This window comes from Diabrotica virgifera, chromosome 6 (assembly GCF_917563875.1).
Source record: "Diabrotica virgifera virgifera chromosome 6, PGI_DIABVI_V3a".
Classification (NCBI taxonomy): domain Eukaryota; kingdom Metazoa; phylum Arthropoda; class Insecta; order Coleoptera; family Chrysomelidae; genus Diabrotica; species Diabrotica virgifera.
Genome location: NC_065448.1, coordinates 47,591,280 through 47,609,204, shown reverse-complemented (window position 1 = coordinate 47,609,204; position 17,925 = coordinate 47,591,280). Strand labels below are relative to the sequence as shown.

The window sequence follows — 17,925 nt, the reverse complement described above, 5'->3', positions numbered from 1 at the left end:
ATACGCATTACTAATCATGATTATACCTATATTTTAAAAACACTCAACATGAATTTATTAAAAACTCGACGAGATAACTCTGATTTGGTATTTGTGTTTAAATTAATAAATGGTTTAATTTGTTGTTCTGAACTTCTCCAATCTATTAATTTATATGTTCCCTCCAGAAGTCTCAGACATGTTGATTTGTTTTATATACCTTTTCATCAGACAAACTATGGTATGCATTCGCCCATTGAGCGAACACTAAAAATTATAAACGAGAATAACTTGGAAATGTTTGGTGTCTCCTTGGCTGGTTTTAAGAATCGGATTAAAAGAGCTTGACAGGTACTTTTTGTTTATTTGAACTGATTTGTGTAATAGATGTAATATGTGTAATGTATAACTATTAATATTTCGTTTTTGTTTAATAAGTATGTAATTAAGATTTATTTTACTCTAGTTTAGTAGATATTACAGAGATTGATTTTATACTGTATGTGTTGTAATGGGGGTAATCCCGTAAATAAATAAATAAATAAATAAATAAATTTATGGTAGGTACATATGTATATATATATACGTACATATGTATTATATATGAGAAATAAATGTTTGGATTATCCGTGCATTTCAATTATCCATGCCAATGTCCGGTCCCGAGGAGCACGGATAATCGGGGTTCTACTGTATAATCGTAAATAAAAAAACCGTTATTTAATATGCATTTTTACTGCGTCATTTGCAAAAATTGATATATTTTTTAAAACCATATGGCCGTATGTGCTAAAATACCTACCTATTTCCTGAAGAAAATTTTATGTACTTCTTAATTCATAATATAAAAATATGCAAAATTAAAGACAATTATACCAAATATCAGGTTTGTAGCTTAATTTTTGGAACTACAGGAAATAAAATTAACTTTACAAAAACTTAAAATGCTCATAACTAGATATTATGAGTTTTGCAATTACTGCCCTATGGTTTTCAAGGTGCGATATACCTAGACTAAGACTTACTTTGTTTGCCAATGCTGGACAGTGATTTTGATGTTTTCGTCCTTCTACAATGTTTTTCAGGATGTATCTCAGTTGAAACTCCTATTTCTAATTTTACTTCTTTGTCCAAGTCTAATTCTTCCGTATTCGTACTTTGCAATTGAGTTTCACACCCAACATTTACTCCTAAATTATGTTCATTCAGTTCTGTTTTGACTTCTTGCTTGGGGATGAGGGGGAATGGGCTACTTATTTCAGGTTGTGATGTATGTTCTATTTTAATATCATCTGAACGATACCAGTCTAATAAAGAATCTTGTGTGTAATCAGTTTCAAATTTCATGCATTCCAGTTCCGATTTAACTTGCACATTAACATGTTGTTCTTCCTCTAGAGAATCTCCATCTTTGTGACATTTTAAAACATTTTGTTCTCTTTTTATAGAATCTTCACTTAACTCCATTTCGAATTTAGATAAATTATTGGTTCCAATATGCAAAAATATACGAGCCTACCAAGTACCAACGATCAACAATCAACAACGACGAACGAACAACGAGAACCGAGAACGAACATGCGCTTCGCTTATATTTAGAATTTAGATTAGTAATAGAAATAGGAATTACTACAGTAATTTTTTGTATAATACCATAGAGGTATTATAATACCATACCATTTTAATTTTTATTTTTTTTTATTCCTATTCGAATGTGACAAATGACAAGCCATGTGACAGTGACAAGCGACATATTTGACAGTGATTTTTCATATTGGTAGCACTGTTAAACTGTCAAATGCATAAACTGACAAACTGTGCTTGCAAAATTTTTTGTGGTTATGTTCATTGTTTTGAATACTTTTGGATTCAAATGCCGAAACAGTTTTTTTTCTCGAGGAAATAGTTTTGTCAAACATTAGTGGTATTGTTTTGTAGTGTATTTATTTAAGTGAAGTTGAAATGGCGTTTAATTTTGGTAACACCGCTCAATCAGGCTTTGGAGCTCAACCAAAATGTAAGTAATTTTTATATACCCCAACAATATTTTAAATTGTGTGTTAATGATTTGCTTTTAAATGTTACATAAATTAGAATATAATATCATACTTTCGATACTACATAATTAGGATTAAGAATAATAAGAACAAAATTAAAAGGTACTTTTGACAACATACCCTATTTGTATATTTTGGCATTAACAAAAATATGTTTCTTGTTATTTACACATTTTCTATAAGAATTTGGGGTTCTATAAACATATAGACAATGTCAATGTTCATCATCACCACAGTTTGTTTTGTTTTGAATTTTCTGTCAGTGTTGCTAAACATTGCACAAGTTGAGAATTTATAGAGAGACTGGACCTCGATTTTTGACCCTTCGCTTTGTTATGGATTATTCGCTACCTGTACACTAAAGAGATACGAAGCGAATACGTTTGATAACGAAGCAAAGTGTCCTGTGTCAAAGATCGAGGTCCTAGACCTTCGACCACACTGTGGCCCCAGTGAAAGAATGTTATCACTCATATATGACCGACATAGCCTACAGCAAAAAATTTCTGTGAGTCAATTTTATTAGTATTATTAGTATCTTATAATTGGGACCATGCAAGTTCGGCAAAGCGACCTCTATTTCTACTCTCTGTACTTTTATTCGCACTTTTAATTATATTGGCCAATTATATTAGTCCTGGTTGCTGGATAATTGTCAAGACCATAGTCCAAAAAAATAATAAGAAGAAAAAATAAGATGCAGGTTATGCTATGCAAACGTAAACAATTGTATGTAGTAAATAAAATTAGTTAGTAAAATGCAGTACTGCAAGCAAAATACAATTAATTAAATTTACCTTTATATAATAATTGCATATCATATCAATATTGTGGATATATAATTTTTCTGCTTTAATGACAGAAGGTATGAAATATATGTCAATTTGACAATTTCAATTGACAATATGAATTATTTAAGATAGTGGCAATATTCTCCGCGACTCGCACACGGTCGTTTCTCGTTTCCTTTCCAAGTACTTGCACACTGCGAATACTATTGTGCGCAGCAGAAGTTAAATAAATGTTCAGGATCTTGAATTTAAATGTATTTTATCAATTTATAAATTAGACAATCTAATGACAATATTAAAGTTATTTATTTTTTCTAAGCATACTGATAAACAACATGTACTAGTATATAGTAGACACTTAGGATATTGCCTTTTCAGCATTCTCCCTCAATACCTAAAGTGTGATAAACAGTCAATAACACAAACATAAAACCATTTCTAATACTAAGCTCACTTATACTTTTAAACTAAGTTTATTACATATAAACTTGTACTTCATGATATTCTCCCTCAAACGAAAGTTTTTGATTTTGTTCAAGGGGTGTACTAACAGTCTTACAATCAGTCATTTGAAATTTTTCAAGCAATTTCACAACATACTGATTTGACTAAGTTTCAACTCGTTTTGCTTTGCTTTCTATTTTGCTCAACTTTCATTCCCAAACAATATGAAATTGGCCCTAAGTCCTTCATACGAAAATGTATTTGTACTTCTGATTTTAGAAATTTTACCTCACTCACATCATTGTAAAAAATGAAAAAATCATCAACATATAATGCTATGATAACTAGCATTTTATCAGAAATTTTTACAAAAATACAAGGTTCAATTTTAGATCGTTTGTAACCTAATTTTTGAAGAACTTGTGTTGCCTTTTCATACCAAAGCCTAGGAGATTGTTTTAACCCATATATTGCTTTATTTAATTTGCAAACTTTGTTTTCAAAACCGGGCACTTCAAAACCTTCAGGTTGAGACATATACCCTATTCCACGAACATACGCCTGTTTTGGATTACTTCGACAACGAATATTTTACTGTACAAAATAAGAAGAACGAAAGTAAATTGCAAATTACATTGTTGTTTATTGGAATAATTATTAGCGACATTTACTTTCGTACTTCTTATGTTGCACAGTAAAATATTCGTTGTCGAAGTAATCCAAAACAGGCGTATGTTCATGGAATGGCCCATATAAATTTCTTGATCAATGTTACCATTAAAGAAAGCTGTTTCTACATCCATGTGATCTGCTTCTAGATTTAGTTCAGCAGTCAATGCAAGTAAAAACCTTAAATTACTGTAACGAATAACAGGTGAAAAAGTCTCGTAATAATCTATGCCATGCTTTTGAGTAAAGCCTTTGGCTACTAAACGAGCTTTATAAGCTAAAATGTCACCATTCTGATCCCTTTTGATTTTAAAAACCCATGTGTTTTTTACAATGTTTTTGTTAGAAGGCTTATCTACTAGTTCCCAAGTGTTGTTAATTTTGAACGCATTTATCTCTTTTTCGATAGCTTTAATCCATTCAAAACTTCTTGAACCTGATAACGCTTCTGAAATAGTTGTGGGTTCTAAATCATCAATAGGAAGGCAAGGCATTGCATAACTAACTCTCTCATTATCAACTGCAAAATCATCATATTATTTTGTCATTCGTCTATCTCTTTTCGGATATCGCGAACTACATGTATCATCTACCTTTTGCTCTGAAACATACTTTCTAGTATTTACATCATTTTCGTTTACACTTTCATGCACACTTTCAGTCATATCTCTCTCAAAATCATTGAAACTCTCTACATTACTTACTTCCAAACAATCATTCACTTCATTCTAGCCACAATCATTCTCATTCACACTCTTACTAAGATTCAAAGATTCAAAAATTTATTGACTACGTTTACAAAAAAAATTTTTGAATTGTAGCAAGTCAATTTGATATATATAAAATACATGAGATAATGTGTACATATATACAATATAACATAATATAGAAATATAATTACATTCACGCACATTTACAAAATATGACATCGGAAAACATAGTGAGTAATATTCATGTCCATGATACTCCTTTAAAATGATCGAAATATTCACTAACAGAGTAACAAGCAAATCTCAGTAGATATTTTTTCAGAATGACTTTAAATTTATTGATTGTAAGGTTTTTAAAATCTATAGGTAGGACATTATATATGTTAAAATCAATTGAGTTTTTTTGTGATTTAACGATAAACGATATTTGACTGTTCTGATATTATTTGCACCTCTTGTGCTGTAATTATGCAAGTCAGACTGTTTAACTAAAGTATCTGCAGTTTTGTGTGTTTCCACGAGAACATTGTAAAGCCATAGTGTTGGCAAGGGCATTATTTTATATTTAATAAATAATGGTTTGCAAGATTCCAAGTAACCAACTTTTGCAATTATTCTAATTGCTTTTTTTGCAATTTAAATATTGTTAGTGCATTGCAAGAGTTTCCCCACAAAATAACGCCATAGCTTAAAAACGAATGGAAGAGAGAAAAATAAATTGTTCTTAAGGTATCAACACTTGTAACAAGTTTTAGTTGTCTAAGTAAAAATAAAGTACTGGAAAGTTTGCCTTTGAGATGGTCAATATGGTTATATAAAGTCAGTGTGTTGTCAATTGTCATGCCCAGCAATTTTACAGTATTTTTTTCCACATGAGCATTGAATGGATTAGTTGAAATGAATAAATTTTGAGTTTTGGTGTCATTTAGTCTAAGTTTATTTGCTGCAAACCATGATTGAGCATTTGAATTTATGTCCCTAGAATTGGTTTCTAAAAGAAAACGATTTCTGTCATAAAAAATAAAAGTAGTGTCATCTGCAAATAGTACTGTTTTACATGGAGCATAATAAATAATAGAGGGCAAAAGTGAAAAGGAAAAGGAAAAAACATTTGGATAATCCATCAAAAAAAAGAATCACACAACCACAACTATCTCAACAGCAAGTGCAAGATATAATAATTGGACCACAATCTTCTGAAAACATAACACAACAAACTCAGCAAAACTCACAAAAAGATATCAACACTCCAAGTCATCAAAAAAAGGTAACTTACAACAACACACAAAAGTATTCACTTCAAATGAAAACCATCAGTAATAAAAACTATAAACAAATTTTTTTTTAACAACTCATCAAGAATTATCAAGGTTACAGTTGGCTAATTATTGGAGTGTTGGAGATCCAAACTCTTCGGATGTTATAATAAAAACTAGAAGTGGTTTTATTTTAAAAAGTAATCAGGATAATAAACACATTAAAACAAAGCTGAAATCATTAGTCCAGTCAGGTGTGGTCAAAGAATACAAAGAAACAAATTCTAACCAAAATCCATCAACACCACATAAATCACAAAACACAACTTTCGCCTGTGTTATATCATCAGTAGAATTGGATATTGAGGATACACATATAAAAGACCACCTTACCAATATCGGAATAACACATAGATACTGCAAAAGAATTACATCAAGAAAAACCGGAAAACTGACACCTCTGATTAGAATAATTACGGGAGATTACTCATCATTTCAAAAACTATTAAGTGAGGGAGTGTTCTTTAAGAACTACCACTATCCTGTTTATCCCAGTCAACCACCCGAACCTTCTCCTATCCCATGTTCTAAATGCTTACTATATACCCACACTACAGAGAACTGCACCACATCAATAAGCTGTAGGAAATGCCAAGGAAAACATTCAACACAAATGTGCACCTCTCCTCTTCCAGAAAAGTGTTTGTTGTGCAACGCCGAAGACCACCAAGCATGGTCACCTAAATGTCCTAACAGACCAACTAAACCTATCGAAGGAATTCCTAATGCGCGAATTAAGTCTATGAACAAAAAATCCTCCGAAATGCCATCAGAAATTACTGGTACGAGCAGAATACATTCACCAATGACATATCATGATCATATTATTGAAACATATACTAACAAACTAAATAATCCTAAAAATAAAGATCGTCAAGAAATCATAATTAAGCTAAAAAAGAGATTTGTACATCTATATAACATTGATACTACCCCAGTATTTAGCGGAAATCGACTATTTATACTCATGTTCGATCTGGAAAAACCAACCAATGACTCACCAACTATGCCACAGGAAGGCCTTGCAATATTTCAGGATAATGGCTCATAAGGTGAGGTTTCTTTATTCAAATATCAATAGTTTTCAACCAAAGAAATATTTAATATACAACTATTTACAAGCTAACAATATCGATAGTTTTATGTGTGTGGAAAGCAAAAATAAAGATTTTATTAACCCATATTGTGACTGGTCTATAATCCAACAAAAAGGAAATATATTAAACCAAAACTTCAGAGGAGGCAGTCTTATACAATCCAGAAAAACATGGAAGATGGGGAAAGAAAATCCTCCACGAATAAACAACGCTCTTAATAACTGCATTCATGTCTCATTTCCTTTTAAAGACTCCAAATTACATATTTTCGTAGTCTATATTCACAATTCCTCACTAATTGAAGAAACTATCTTCATTAAGGCATCCCTTTATGATTATTCAATAATAATTGGCGATTTTAACCCAAAATCAAGCCCCTCACGTATGAAGCAAATCAGAGGTTTCTTCAAAGTTCTAATTTTTGTCAAATACCTACTCCTCCTACGTTTATAATGGCAGGTAACCCAAGCACAACTCCAGATATATTATTTTGTTCTAAAAATATTATAAATAATATCACAAATATACTTGTAACTCCAGATCTGGGAAGTGATCACTTGGCATTGCAATTTGATTTTAATCTACATCATGATCCTGACCACATTAATGAAATTAATCTTCCCAATATAGCAAAATGTAATGTACAAAATGTAAATAGTAGAATGAAAGAATTTTTGAATATAAGGCATGACATTTGCCCAAATTACATTAAAAATTTCAACACTATGTTGTCTAAATTAATAATAGAAAATTCGCCCAAACAGAAGAAATCACCCTTTAATTACAATCTTCCACCCTTCATTTTGTCTCTGATTAAATTGAAGAGACAGTTACTCAGGCAGATCCAAAAAAATGAGACACATGCATTAAAATCACAATTTAATGAACTAAACCAAGATATTCACAAACTTATATCACAATTTAAACAACATAAATGGATGCTAGCATGTAAAAGTATAAACTCCATGAAAGGAAAAACATACTGGAATGAAATAAAAAAACTGTCTAAATATAAATCGTTTAGACAACAGATTTCAGAACTGATATATGATGGCCAGACATATAGTACAGATGAAGAAAAATGTAGTGCTTTTGCTAGATACTTTGAAGAAACCTACAGATTTGATGAGGATGACAAATTTGATAGAGATACCTTAGAGGAGGTGGATAGTTGGTTTGGAAGTTTTTATGAAGATAGTCGTAATCTGAATGCTCTTCAGGACATCACAGAAGATGAATACGACGAGGCTCTATATAAAGGAAAAAATACAGCTCCAGGCAAAGATTCCATCAATCGTAAAATCCTTAGACAACTAGATCCAGATATTCATAAGGAGATAATGAGCATATATAACTATTGTATCATGAATCATTTCTTCCCTGATGAGTGGAAGACAGGCATTGTAATAGTTATCCCTAAACCTTATACTAACCATCAACTACCCCACAATTACCGTCCAATCACCCTTCTCCCAGTAATTGGAAAAAATTTTAAGAAAATTATCCAAGGAAGATTATATAATGAATTAAACCAACATATTCCAACACACCAGTTTGGATTTAGAGAAAAATCATCTACAATCCTTCCTTTTTCAATAGTAACATCCAATATACAGGCAGCAAGATTGCAAGGACTAAAGGCCGCTGGAGTTTTCTTGGACATCAAGAAGGCTTTTGACTCCGTTTGGCATAGAGGATTGTTATATAAACTTCACAGAATGAAATGCTCCCCTTCTCTAATATGGATTATTGACGAATTTCTTAGAAGACGCAGGTGTATAGTTAAGATCAATGAAACATATTCCCATTCATTTTCAGTGCAACAAGGAGTTCCACAAGGTTCACCACTCTCCCCTCTATTGTATAATCTCTATTGCAGTGACATATGCGACAATAGACTAACCAACACTAATTTGCTACAATTTGCTGATGACACTGCAGTGATATCATATGGAAAAAATTTAATAAAGACAATGGACTTATTGCAGAGGCAGGTGGATGACACAATATCTTGGATGAATAAATGGAGATTAACAATAAATCCTTCTAAAACAAAAGTAATAATATTTAACCATAGAATCCAAGATCACTCACCAACTATAAACATATGCGACAATATAATTAAACCCTCCCAAACTGTTAAGTATTTGGGAATAGAAATAGATAACAAATTGACGTTCAACCACCACACAGCAGTTATAAAAAGGAAAATTATATCTAGAGCAAAACACTTCAGAAGTTTAACATACAAGAATGAGGGAATTACGATTGAAACAGCAGCCAATATTTATAAAATGATTTGCAGGCCCATGCTGGAGTATGGTTCTGCAATTTTCTATAATTCTAAAGGCCCTGCCAAAAATAATATAAAAGTGGCTGAAACAACTAGCCTTCGACAAATTACTAGAATGCGTCATCCTGATAATCCACTTCACAATCCATCCAACAGAATGCTGTACGAGGAAACTGGAATTGAACCTATTAATGAGAGACTCAATAAGCTGTTTAAATATCTCTTTATTAATGACAGTAACAAAAATTTGATTGAGCCCCACATTGTGAAGATACCAGAGGACAGTGCCCGTAGATATCCAGGAAGAACTCTTTTTGAAGAAATCTGCTACACATCAAGACAATAAACAACTCTATTCAAATCATCATCTGTATTGTAACTAATTGTCAGTGATATTGTGATTACCGCCACATACAAATATTTTTTTTTTTTTAATTATTGTATTGTATTAATATTAACAAAAAACATATATTGTAATAATGTATATTAATTGTGTAAATTGGCTGAAAGACTTCGGTCGATGGCCTTTTGGTACATTGTATCAATAAAGTATGTCTCTCTCTCTCTCTCTCTAATAGAGGGGCCAAAACAGAACCTTGTGGAACTCCATGCTTAACATGCTTAAATTCAGAGAGACAATTTCCGTATCTGACTGCTTGGTATCTATCACTTAGATAATATTTAATTAGTTCTAGAGGAGTACCTCTGATGTCGTAAAAGTGCAGTTTTTTTAGTAAAATTTCATGAGAAACACAGTCGAAGGCCTTTGAAAGATCACACAACGTTACAGCAGTTTGGTTATGCTTCTCCAGGCCATCTACTATGCCACTCATCACATCTAAGAGTGCATGAGTTGTGGAAAGATCCTTTCTAAACCGATATTGTGAACTGGTAAGAAAGTTATTGGTTTCAAAGTACGATATTATGCGTTGCTTCAGAATTTTTTCTATTATTTTACTGAAAATGGAAACGATAGAAATTGGTCTATAATTGTCTACAAGATCACGATCGCCGTCCTTAAATACAGGAACAATTTTGGAGTACATATTTAAATCCAGTTGGAAATATCCCGATTGAAAAAATGTTATTAATGAGATGTGTTAAAGGATCAGTAATTATTTCACAAGTATTTTTTATAAAAGAAGCGTTTAGCTCATTTGTATCCAAACAATTTGAATTTTTTAGTGAATTTATAACCTCCGATACTTCTTGTTGAGTAGTTGGAGATAGAAAGAATGAACTCGATGGAGCTGGGAAGTTTTGATAGTTCAAGATTATATCGTCTGATGTATTAGGAAGGGTTTTTATAATGTTCTCAGCAATTTCAACAAAAAAGTTATTGAAAGTGTCACAAGATAAATTGGTTGTTATATTATGTGAACTATTTGTTTTGTTACGCTCATAGTTAATTATCTTCCAACACGTCTTGGATCTATTCTTTGATGTTAATATTAATTTCTCATAAGCCATCTTTTTCGCGTTTTTCAACTCGGAATTATAATGATTTTTGTATTTTTTATATTCGTTGTAATGTATTGGATTTTTAGTAGAATCAGCACGTATTTTATAAGAGTGCAGATAATTTCTCATATTTTTTAAGTTGTCAAAAAAAAATGATGATGTTAAAAAAGATGATGTTATAGAAGTCAATTCACTAATGTTTGGCGTTTTTCCTTTAAAATTAACATTAAAATCTCCCAAAATCACTACATTCAAATTTGGCCTCATAATGTGGTCCAATAGATTTTCAAAATTTTTGAAAAAAGACTTAAAATCGTTACATTTACTAGATCTATACACTACCAATACAACAGTGTTAATATCTTGAAGAAAAATTCCACAAAATTCAGATGTTTGTTCAATATTAAAACTATCGCAGTTTATAGCTTCAAATTTTAAAGTGTTTTTAACATAGATTACAGTACTACCATTCTTTTTATTCTTCCTACAGAAACTGCTAGCAAGTAAATACCTATCAATATTTATGTATCTGAGATTTGCTTCACTCTGCCGTGCTCTGAGAAGCAGACAACGTCAAAGTTAAATTCCAACAAAAATAAATCAATCATTTCTATTTTATTTGCTAAACATTGAACATTAACATGGAACACACTCACCAAGTTATCGCCAATTAAAATATTATTATGTTTTTCAGGAACTTCTAAACTTCCTACGTTAACATCAATATTTCTTCCATTTGTGTTGACTAGTCCTTTTCCAATACGGCTGCACTGTTTTGAAAATTTCGTTTAAATTTAAATCTTCGAACAATTGCCCCTTGGGGCCATAATGATGGATTATTTATTTCATTAAGTTTTTCTAAGGGGAAAGAAACTTTAAAGGATGATGCCGTTTCCGTTTTATGCCATTTGTAAGGAATGTTGAAGGGTTGGTATACGATTAACCCTTATAGTCCTTATTTAAATAATTACTGCTTCATCTGCTACAACATACTTTATTTACAAGTCTTTGAAGTGTATTATAAACAATAACATATCAGCCAAACCATTTCGCAATTCTACGTACAATAATATAATTATAACGATAACGATGATCCGTATCATCGGGCGTTCACTTATATACATGATGAACTCTCGCAACCTCACGCTCGGCCTTGGTCAAGGGCGAACGATGAATGATATATGTTTTTCTTTGAATAACACATCTTTTGTACAGGGTGATATTATAATACCACACATTGTACACATTTAAAATTAATATCTGGAGCAGTCTCTCTACTAGTACTTGGACGAATTGAAACTTGATTGTTTTCTTGGACTGTAACAGTTTCAGGATCAGCAGGTTCATCTGTTTCAACTTCAGACAACTTTGGAACCATTGCAACTTCAATGTCAGTCTGCTCAAGAGGAAATGACATGCTTCTTTCTTCAAACGGTTTGTAATTCATTTTTTCTTCCAAAAATACAACATCTCGTGCAATTTCAATTTTGTGTGTAACAGGATGTAGCAGTCTGTATCCAGCAGATGTTTCTGAATACCCAACAAAGATTTTTTCTTTACTTTTCTGGTCGAGTTTCTTCCGCTTTATTTTTGGAACATGAGCATATGCATAACATCCAAAGATACGTAGAATTGTAAGGTCAACTTTGTTTCCAGACCATTTTTCTTCTGGAGTTTTACCTTTCAGTTTCTTGGTTGGTGATCTGTTTAATAAATATACTGCTGTGTTAGCAGCTTCCGCCCACATTTGTTTTTCAGTATTTACCTCGAACAGCATCGAACATACTTTTTCGAAAATAGTGCGGTTGAACCTTTCGGCAACACCATTCTGTTCAGGATAATATGGCACAGTAAGTTCATGTTTGATGCCTTTGCTTTTTAAAAACTTGTTCATACGAGCATTGCAGTACTCACCACCATTGTCGCTTCTTAAAACTTTAATTTTTCTTTCAGTTTCAGTTTCGACTTCTGCACAAAATTCTTGAAACTTCTCAGGAACTTCGTCCTTTGACTTCAAAAAAATAACAAAATGCTTTTCTTGTATGGTCATCGATAAGGGTAAACAAATATTTTGAACCAGCATATGATGGAACCTCCATAGGTCCAGCCAGATCTGAATGAACCAAATCGAGTTTATTTTTAGCAACTTCTTTGTTTGGATTTTTAGGAAATGGTTTTCTGGCATGCTTTGCCTTAATACAGCTTTCGAAAAGCTCAGGTGTTTCTTGTTTTTCATAGTGTATACCAGTTGCCATACCATGTTTTAATGGATCCATGCTAAAATGGTTTAAATGACCCAATCTTTTATGCCATAACATCTGTGAATTTTGAGGTTTAGCAATGTTAACTTTTTCTTTAGCCATTGTATTAAGTTTATACAATCCATCGAGATTTGTTGCTGTGGCTTCAGGTCTCTTCTTCGCTGCTATCTTTTGATTGTGAAAAAGTCTGCATCCGTTGATGTCAAATACTATAGACCAACCATTGCTTACTAAGGAGTTCACTGATAAGAGATATACCGATAGGTTTGGTACATACCTAACGTTTTGTATCAATTTTTCTTCTAGACTTTCTCTTAGTGTAACTGTAGCATTACCAGTTCCTTTTACTGTAAGCCTGGAGTCATTTGCCACCACAATCTCTTGACCAGAATTTTTGTTGGTAATATCTGTTAAAATTTCATATTTTCCGGTCATGTGTGAAGATGCACCGCTGTCAACGTACCATACATCTTCTTTCATGTTGATACCAAATGCAGCGAAACATGTTGTACCACCTTTTTTGTTACTTTTGCTTTGAGATTTACTTCTTTCTGGCGATTTGTCCATATTCTTCTTAGTACATTGATTTTTGTAATATCCTTTGAAACCGCAACCCCAACAATGTGGTACTTTCATAAATCTCTGCGCCGAGAGTGCATTGTCTTCTTCACATTTACCTTTTTGCCATTTTTTGTCCTGCAAAAGTTTAGTTTTCACAAAATCAGCTGTAATGTCAACATTTGAATTTTCCAGAGCCATTACCATTGGGTCATATGATTCTGTGAGACCCTGCAGCATGATTGCACCCAAAAATTCATCATCCATCGGTTTTCCAATAGAAGATAGTTGCTGAGATAAGTCCATCGCTTCGTTTACATAATCTTCCATTGTACTAAAATTGGATAGTTTAATTGAACATAAATTTCGTAGTAAACGAAGTCGACGATGAAGACCTTTATCCTCAAATGCTTTTTCAAGTGCAAGCCATGTCTCTACAGCTGTTTTGCATTGCATTACATGAGGATATGTACTCTTATCCAGAGAAAGTATTATTTTTGAAAGTGCTTTCTTCTCGTGACGCTTTTTTGCTGGATTGTCTAAGTTAACAACATTATTACCATCATTAGTATTATTACCAGCTGGTTGAATCTCTGGCTGAACACAATACCATAAACCGTCATACTTCAGGAGAGCAGTCATTTGGAATTTCCAGGTACTGTAATTTTCTCTGCCTCTGAGTTTTTCAACACTTCCAAGTCCCGAATGATAGTTTTCAGCCATCGCGACAAAAAACAAATCTTTAAGTTTTTTCTTGCTGCAAAATATTCTTCTAACTGGAGCGGCCCATAACCTATTAGTATTATTAGTATCTTATAATACTATTGTGCGCAGCAGAAGTTAAATAAATGTTCAGGATCTTGAATTTAAATGTATTTTATCAATTTATAAATTAGACAATCTAATGACAATATTAAAGTTATTTATTTTTTCTAAGCATACTGATAAACAACATGTACTAGTACCTATATAGTAGACACTTAGGATATTGCCTTTTCAACAAATTTCAGGTGACGTGGCAGGCAATGTGTTATAGGTCTGGATCCCGCGTATGAATAACAAGTTGATTAATAGCAAGCTGAAAATTTGTTAATAGCTTAAGGGTGTCTAGTCGGACAAACTTTGATATATGGGAACACTGGAACAGGGGAAGTTTTAATTGTGGAACAGGTTAAAAATTTGGAACGGTCAGACCACGAAAACGGCACATGTATTTTGTCCGACAGAACAGACTTAAACTCTTCGAACAGAGATTAAACTCTCCGAACAGATTTTTTTTTTATTTATTTATTCACGGGAAAACCCCATTAACAGTAAAAATACAATAAATACAATAAAAAAATGAGGTACAATCATTCATTAAAATATAAAAAGTAAAAATAAGAAAAGCAAAGGCTTGAAAAATCGGTTATAAAAATAAAATATAAAATATACACATGTAACTGAAACAAATCAATAAAATTATACAAAACACAAATACAATAATAAAATAGAACAACATTGCAAGATGAAACCTAATTATCAAATGGCAAGAGATCTCCTCAGTTGGCCCAGGCTTATATTAAACAGATCCATATCAAAACCGTTAAGGAAGCAAATATATCTATCAAAAATCTAAAGGCATGTTACTACTGTAGGATGTTCTGTGAAAGGCCGTGTTAAAGGTAACATTGTAGCGTAAACCTGGATATGGAACATTAAATCTTATACTATCCAACAAACTGGGACAATCAATAAGTCCATTAATGATTTTGAAAACAAAGACACCTCCCGAAATATCACGCCTAACACTAAGGGGAGCTAATGATAAACGTTGCTCAATCCCAGTGTAATCATGGTTCTCAATATAAGTTTGAGTTTTATAAGCACAGTATTTTAGGAACTTATGTTGGACTTTTTCAATAGTGTCAGTATGAATTTGATGGTACGGAGACCAAACTACCAAACAATATTCTAATATAGATCTGACTAGACAACAATAGATTAACCTAACAGCATCAATAGAGAAGTATTTAGAGTTTCTTTTAACAAATCAAGTAATTTAGAAGCTTTTACGGATAATGAATTGATATGTTCGACAAATGAGAGCTTTTCATCCATGATAACACCTAGATCTCTAATAGACGAGACATATGTATCTAAGAGGTTTACGGTCTATGTGATAAGCAGTATCAATTCTGTAACTTACGGGAAAAACTAATATAACAACACTTCTCAACACATAACTGAAGATTATTGCAAATGCACCAATCAAATAAGCGATCCATATCAGCCTGTAAAAGGTTTTGATCCTCAGTATCATTCACAACTCGCCAACATTTTACATCATCAGCCAACATTAAACATTTACTATATAAGAAGCAATTAACGATATCATTAACAAATAAGTCAAAAAACAGGGGAGACGTATGCCCACCCTGTGGAACACCAGTACTTACAGTAATAACATCAGAAAAAGACCACCCACTTTAACTCGTTGGGTACGACCAGATAAAAAGTTTTTAACCCACTCAACAAAATGGACATGAAACCTATGGATGCCAATTTATTAAGGAGAATTTGGTGATCAACACGATCAAATGCCTTACTGAAATCCATATAAATAGCATCAATCTGCTTACGATCTTCCATATGCTTTAAGAGATCAGATTGGTAGCAAATTAGATTCGTTACTGTAGATTTTTGTCTGCAAAAACCGTGCTGAGATTCAGAAATCAGACCCCTGCACACCCATGACAGCTGCTTAGCTACCAAACTATCAAAGAGTTTGGGAATTGCGGATTGAATGCATATGCTACGATAATTTTCTATGTCATTCTTCTTACCTTTTTTAAATATGGGTACAACAAAACTCTCCTTCCAAGCACCTGGAAATGTAGAAAACTGTAAGGATTTATTAAATAATAACAGTAATGGCCCAACAACAGTGCAGACACATTTTTTTAAAAGGAAATTAGGAACACCATCAAGACCGCTGGAAGTTTTATTTGGAAGAGAACATATACCATCAAAAGTATCAGTGACAGTAAAGTCAGTGATATTGAAGCAAGCACCGATGTTGCTATCTAAATGTGCACTGGGTAACTTGAGATCGTTATTACTGGGTAAGTAAACAGTCTGAAAGAAATCTTTGAAAAAATTAGCAATACCTTGTCCTTTAGAAGCTGACCGTTCATTATAAAATATCAAATCATTAAGGTTGTGACTAGACAGTTTATCCCTAATATGTTTCCAAAAAGAATAAGGGTTATTCTGCAATTCAGCATTTAAACCTCTAATATACAGGGAAAAGCATGCATCAGACAACAGTTTACATTCTGATCGGAGACGAAAGAAATTGGGAATAATTAACGTCAGACTGATTCTTCATGTACAGAGAGTGGGCATACTTCTTTTCTCTCGTCAAACATCTAAGATCATGAGAAAACCACTTAGGAAAAGTAGAAGATCTATAACGTTTCAAAGGTACAAAAAAAGCGATACCTGTAGCAAGAATTTCATTGAAGACTTGAGTTGAAACATTTATATCGCTATAACCTAAGCTTAAAGAGATTAAACTCTCATGCAAAAATCAGACTGCTATTTATCACCAAATGGGCGTTTCAATGAGTGGAACATGTAGAATATGTCAAATGACAGGAATTATGACAGGTGATAAATAGCAGTCTGATTTTTGCATGAGAGTTTAATCTCTGTTCGGAGAGTTTAAGGGCCGGTTGTTCGAACGCTAATCAACAATGATCACTATCAAATATTTAATTGCTGTCACCAGAACTGTCAATGTCAACTTTTATTGGGTTGCTGAAAACATAATTGATTAAAATTATGAGATTAGTTAATCAATTAACATAACAATTATTAACATAATTGATTAAGTAATTTCATATTATGTTTTCAGCAACCCAAACAAAGTTGACATTGTCAGTTGGTGAAAGTAATTAAATATTTGATAATGATCATTGTTGATTAGCTTTCGAACAACCGGCCCTAAGTCTGTTCTGTCGGACAAAATAAATGTGCCGTTTTCGTGGTCTGACCATTCCAAATTTTTAACCTGTTCCACAATTAAAACTGCCCCTGTTACAGTGTTCCCATATATCAAAGCTTATCCGACTAGACACCCTTAAGCTATTAACAAATTTTCAGCTTACTATTAATCAACTTTTTTTCATACGCGGGATCCAGACCCATTAATTTAAATTTCCTACACAACATAATAATTCAAGTACAGTCAACTCCTGTTTATCTGTGGGATTGAGTGGCATGGCTGTTGTGGATAAGCCATAACT

General features: G+C 32.5%; 2 protein-coding genes across 5 annotated transcripts in view; one reads left to right on the top strand and one right to left on the bottom strand.

Moving 5' to 3' along the window:
- Positions 1 to 1,736, bottom strand: part of LOC126885962 (zinc finger protein 501-like) — a 34,717-nt gene extending 32,981 nt beyond the window's left edge. For 3 of the 4 annotated variants that reach the window (XM_050652795.1, XM_050652797.1, XM_050652798.1), the window contains exon 1: positions 1,005 to 1,736. In XM_050652795.1, the coding sequence (XP_050508752.1) occupies positions 1,005 to 1,446 (442 nt within the window). In that variant the 5' untranslated portion in view covers positions 1,447 to 1,736. The remainder of the gene's footprint in view (positions 1 to 1,004) is intronic. The other variant, XM_050652796.1, reaches the window with a different exon arrangement.
- Positions 1,737 to 1,776: 40 nt separating this feature from the next.
- The window catches only part of LOC114334782 (probable nucleoporin Nup54), a 227,497-nt gene continuing 211,348 nt past the window's right edge, over positions 1,777 to 17,925 (top strand). The window contains exon 1 of the mRNA XM_050652789.1: positions 1,777 to 1,996. Within this exon, the coding sequence (XP_050508746.1) occupies positions 1,942 to 1,996 (55 nt within the window). The 5' untranslated portion in view covers positions 1,777 to 1,941. The remainder of the gene's footprint in view (positions 1,997 to 17,925) is intronic.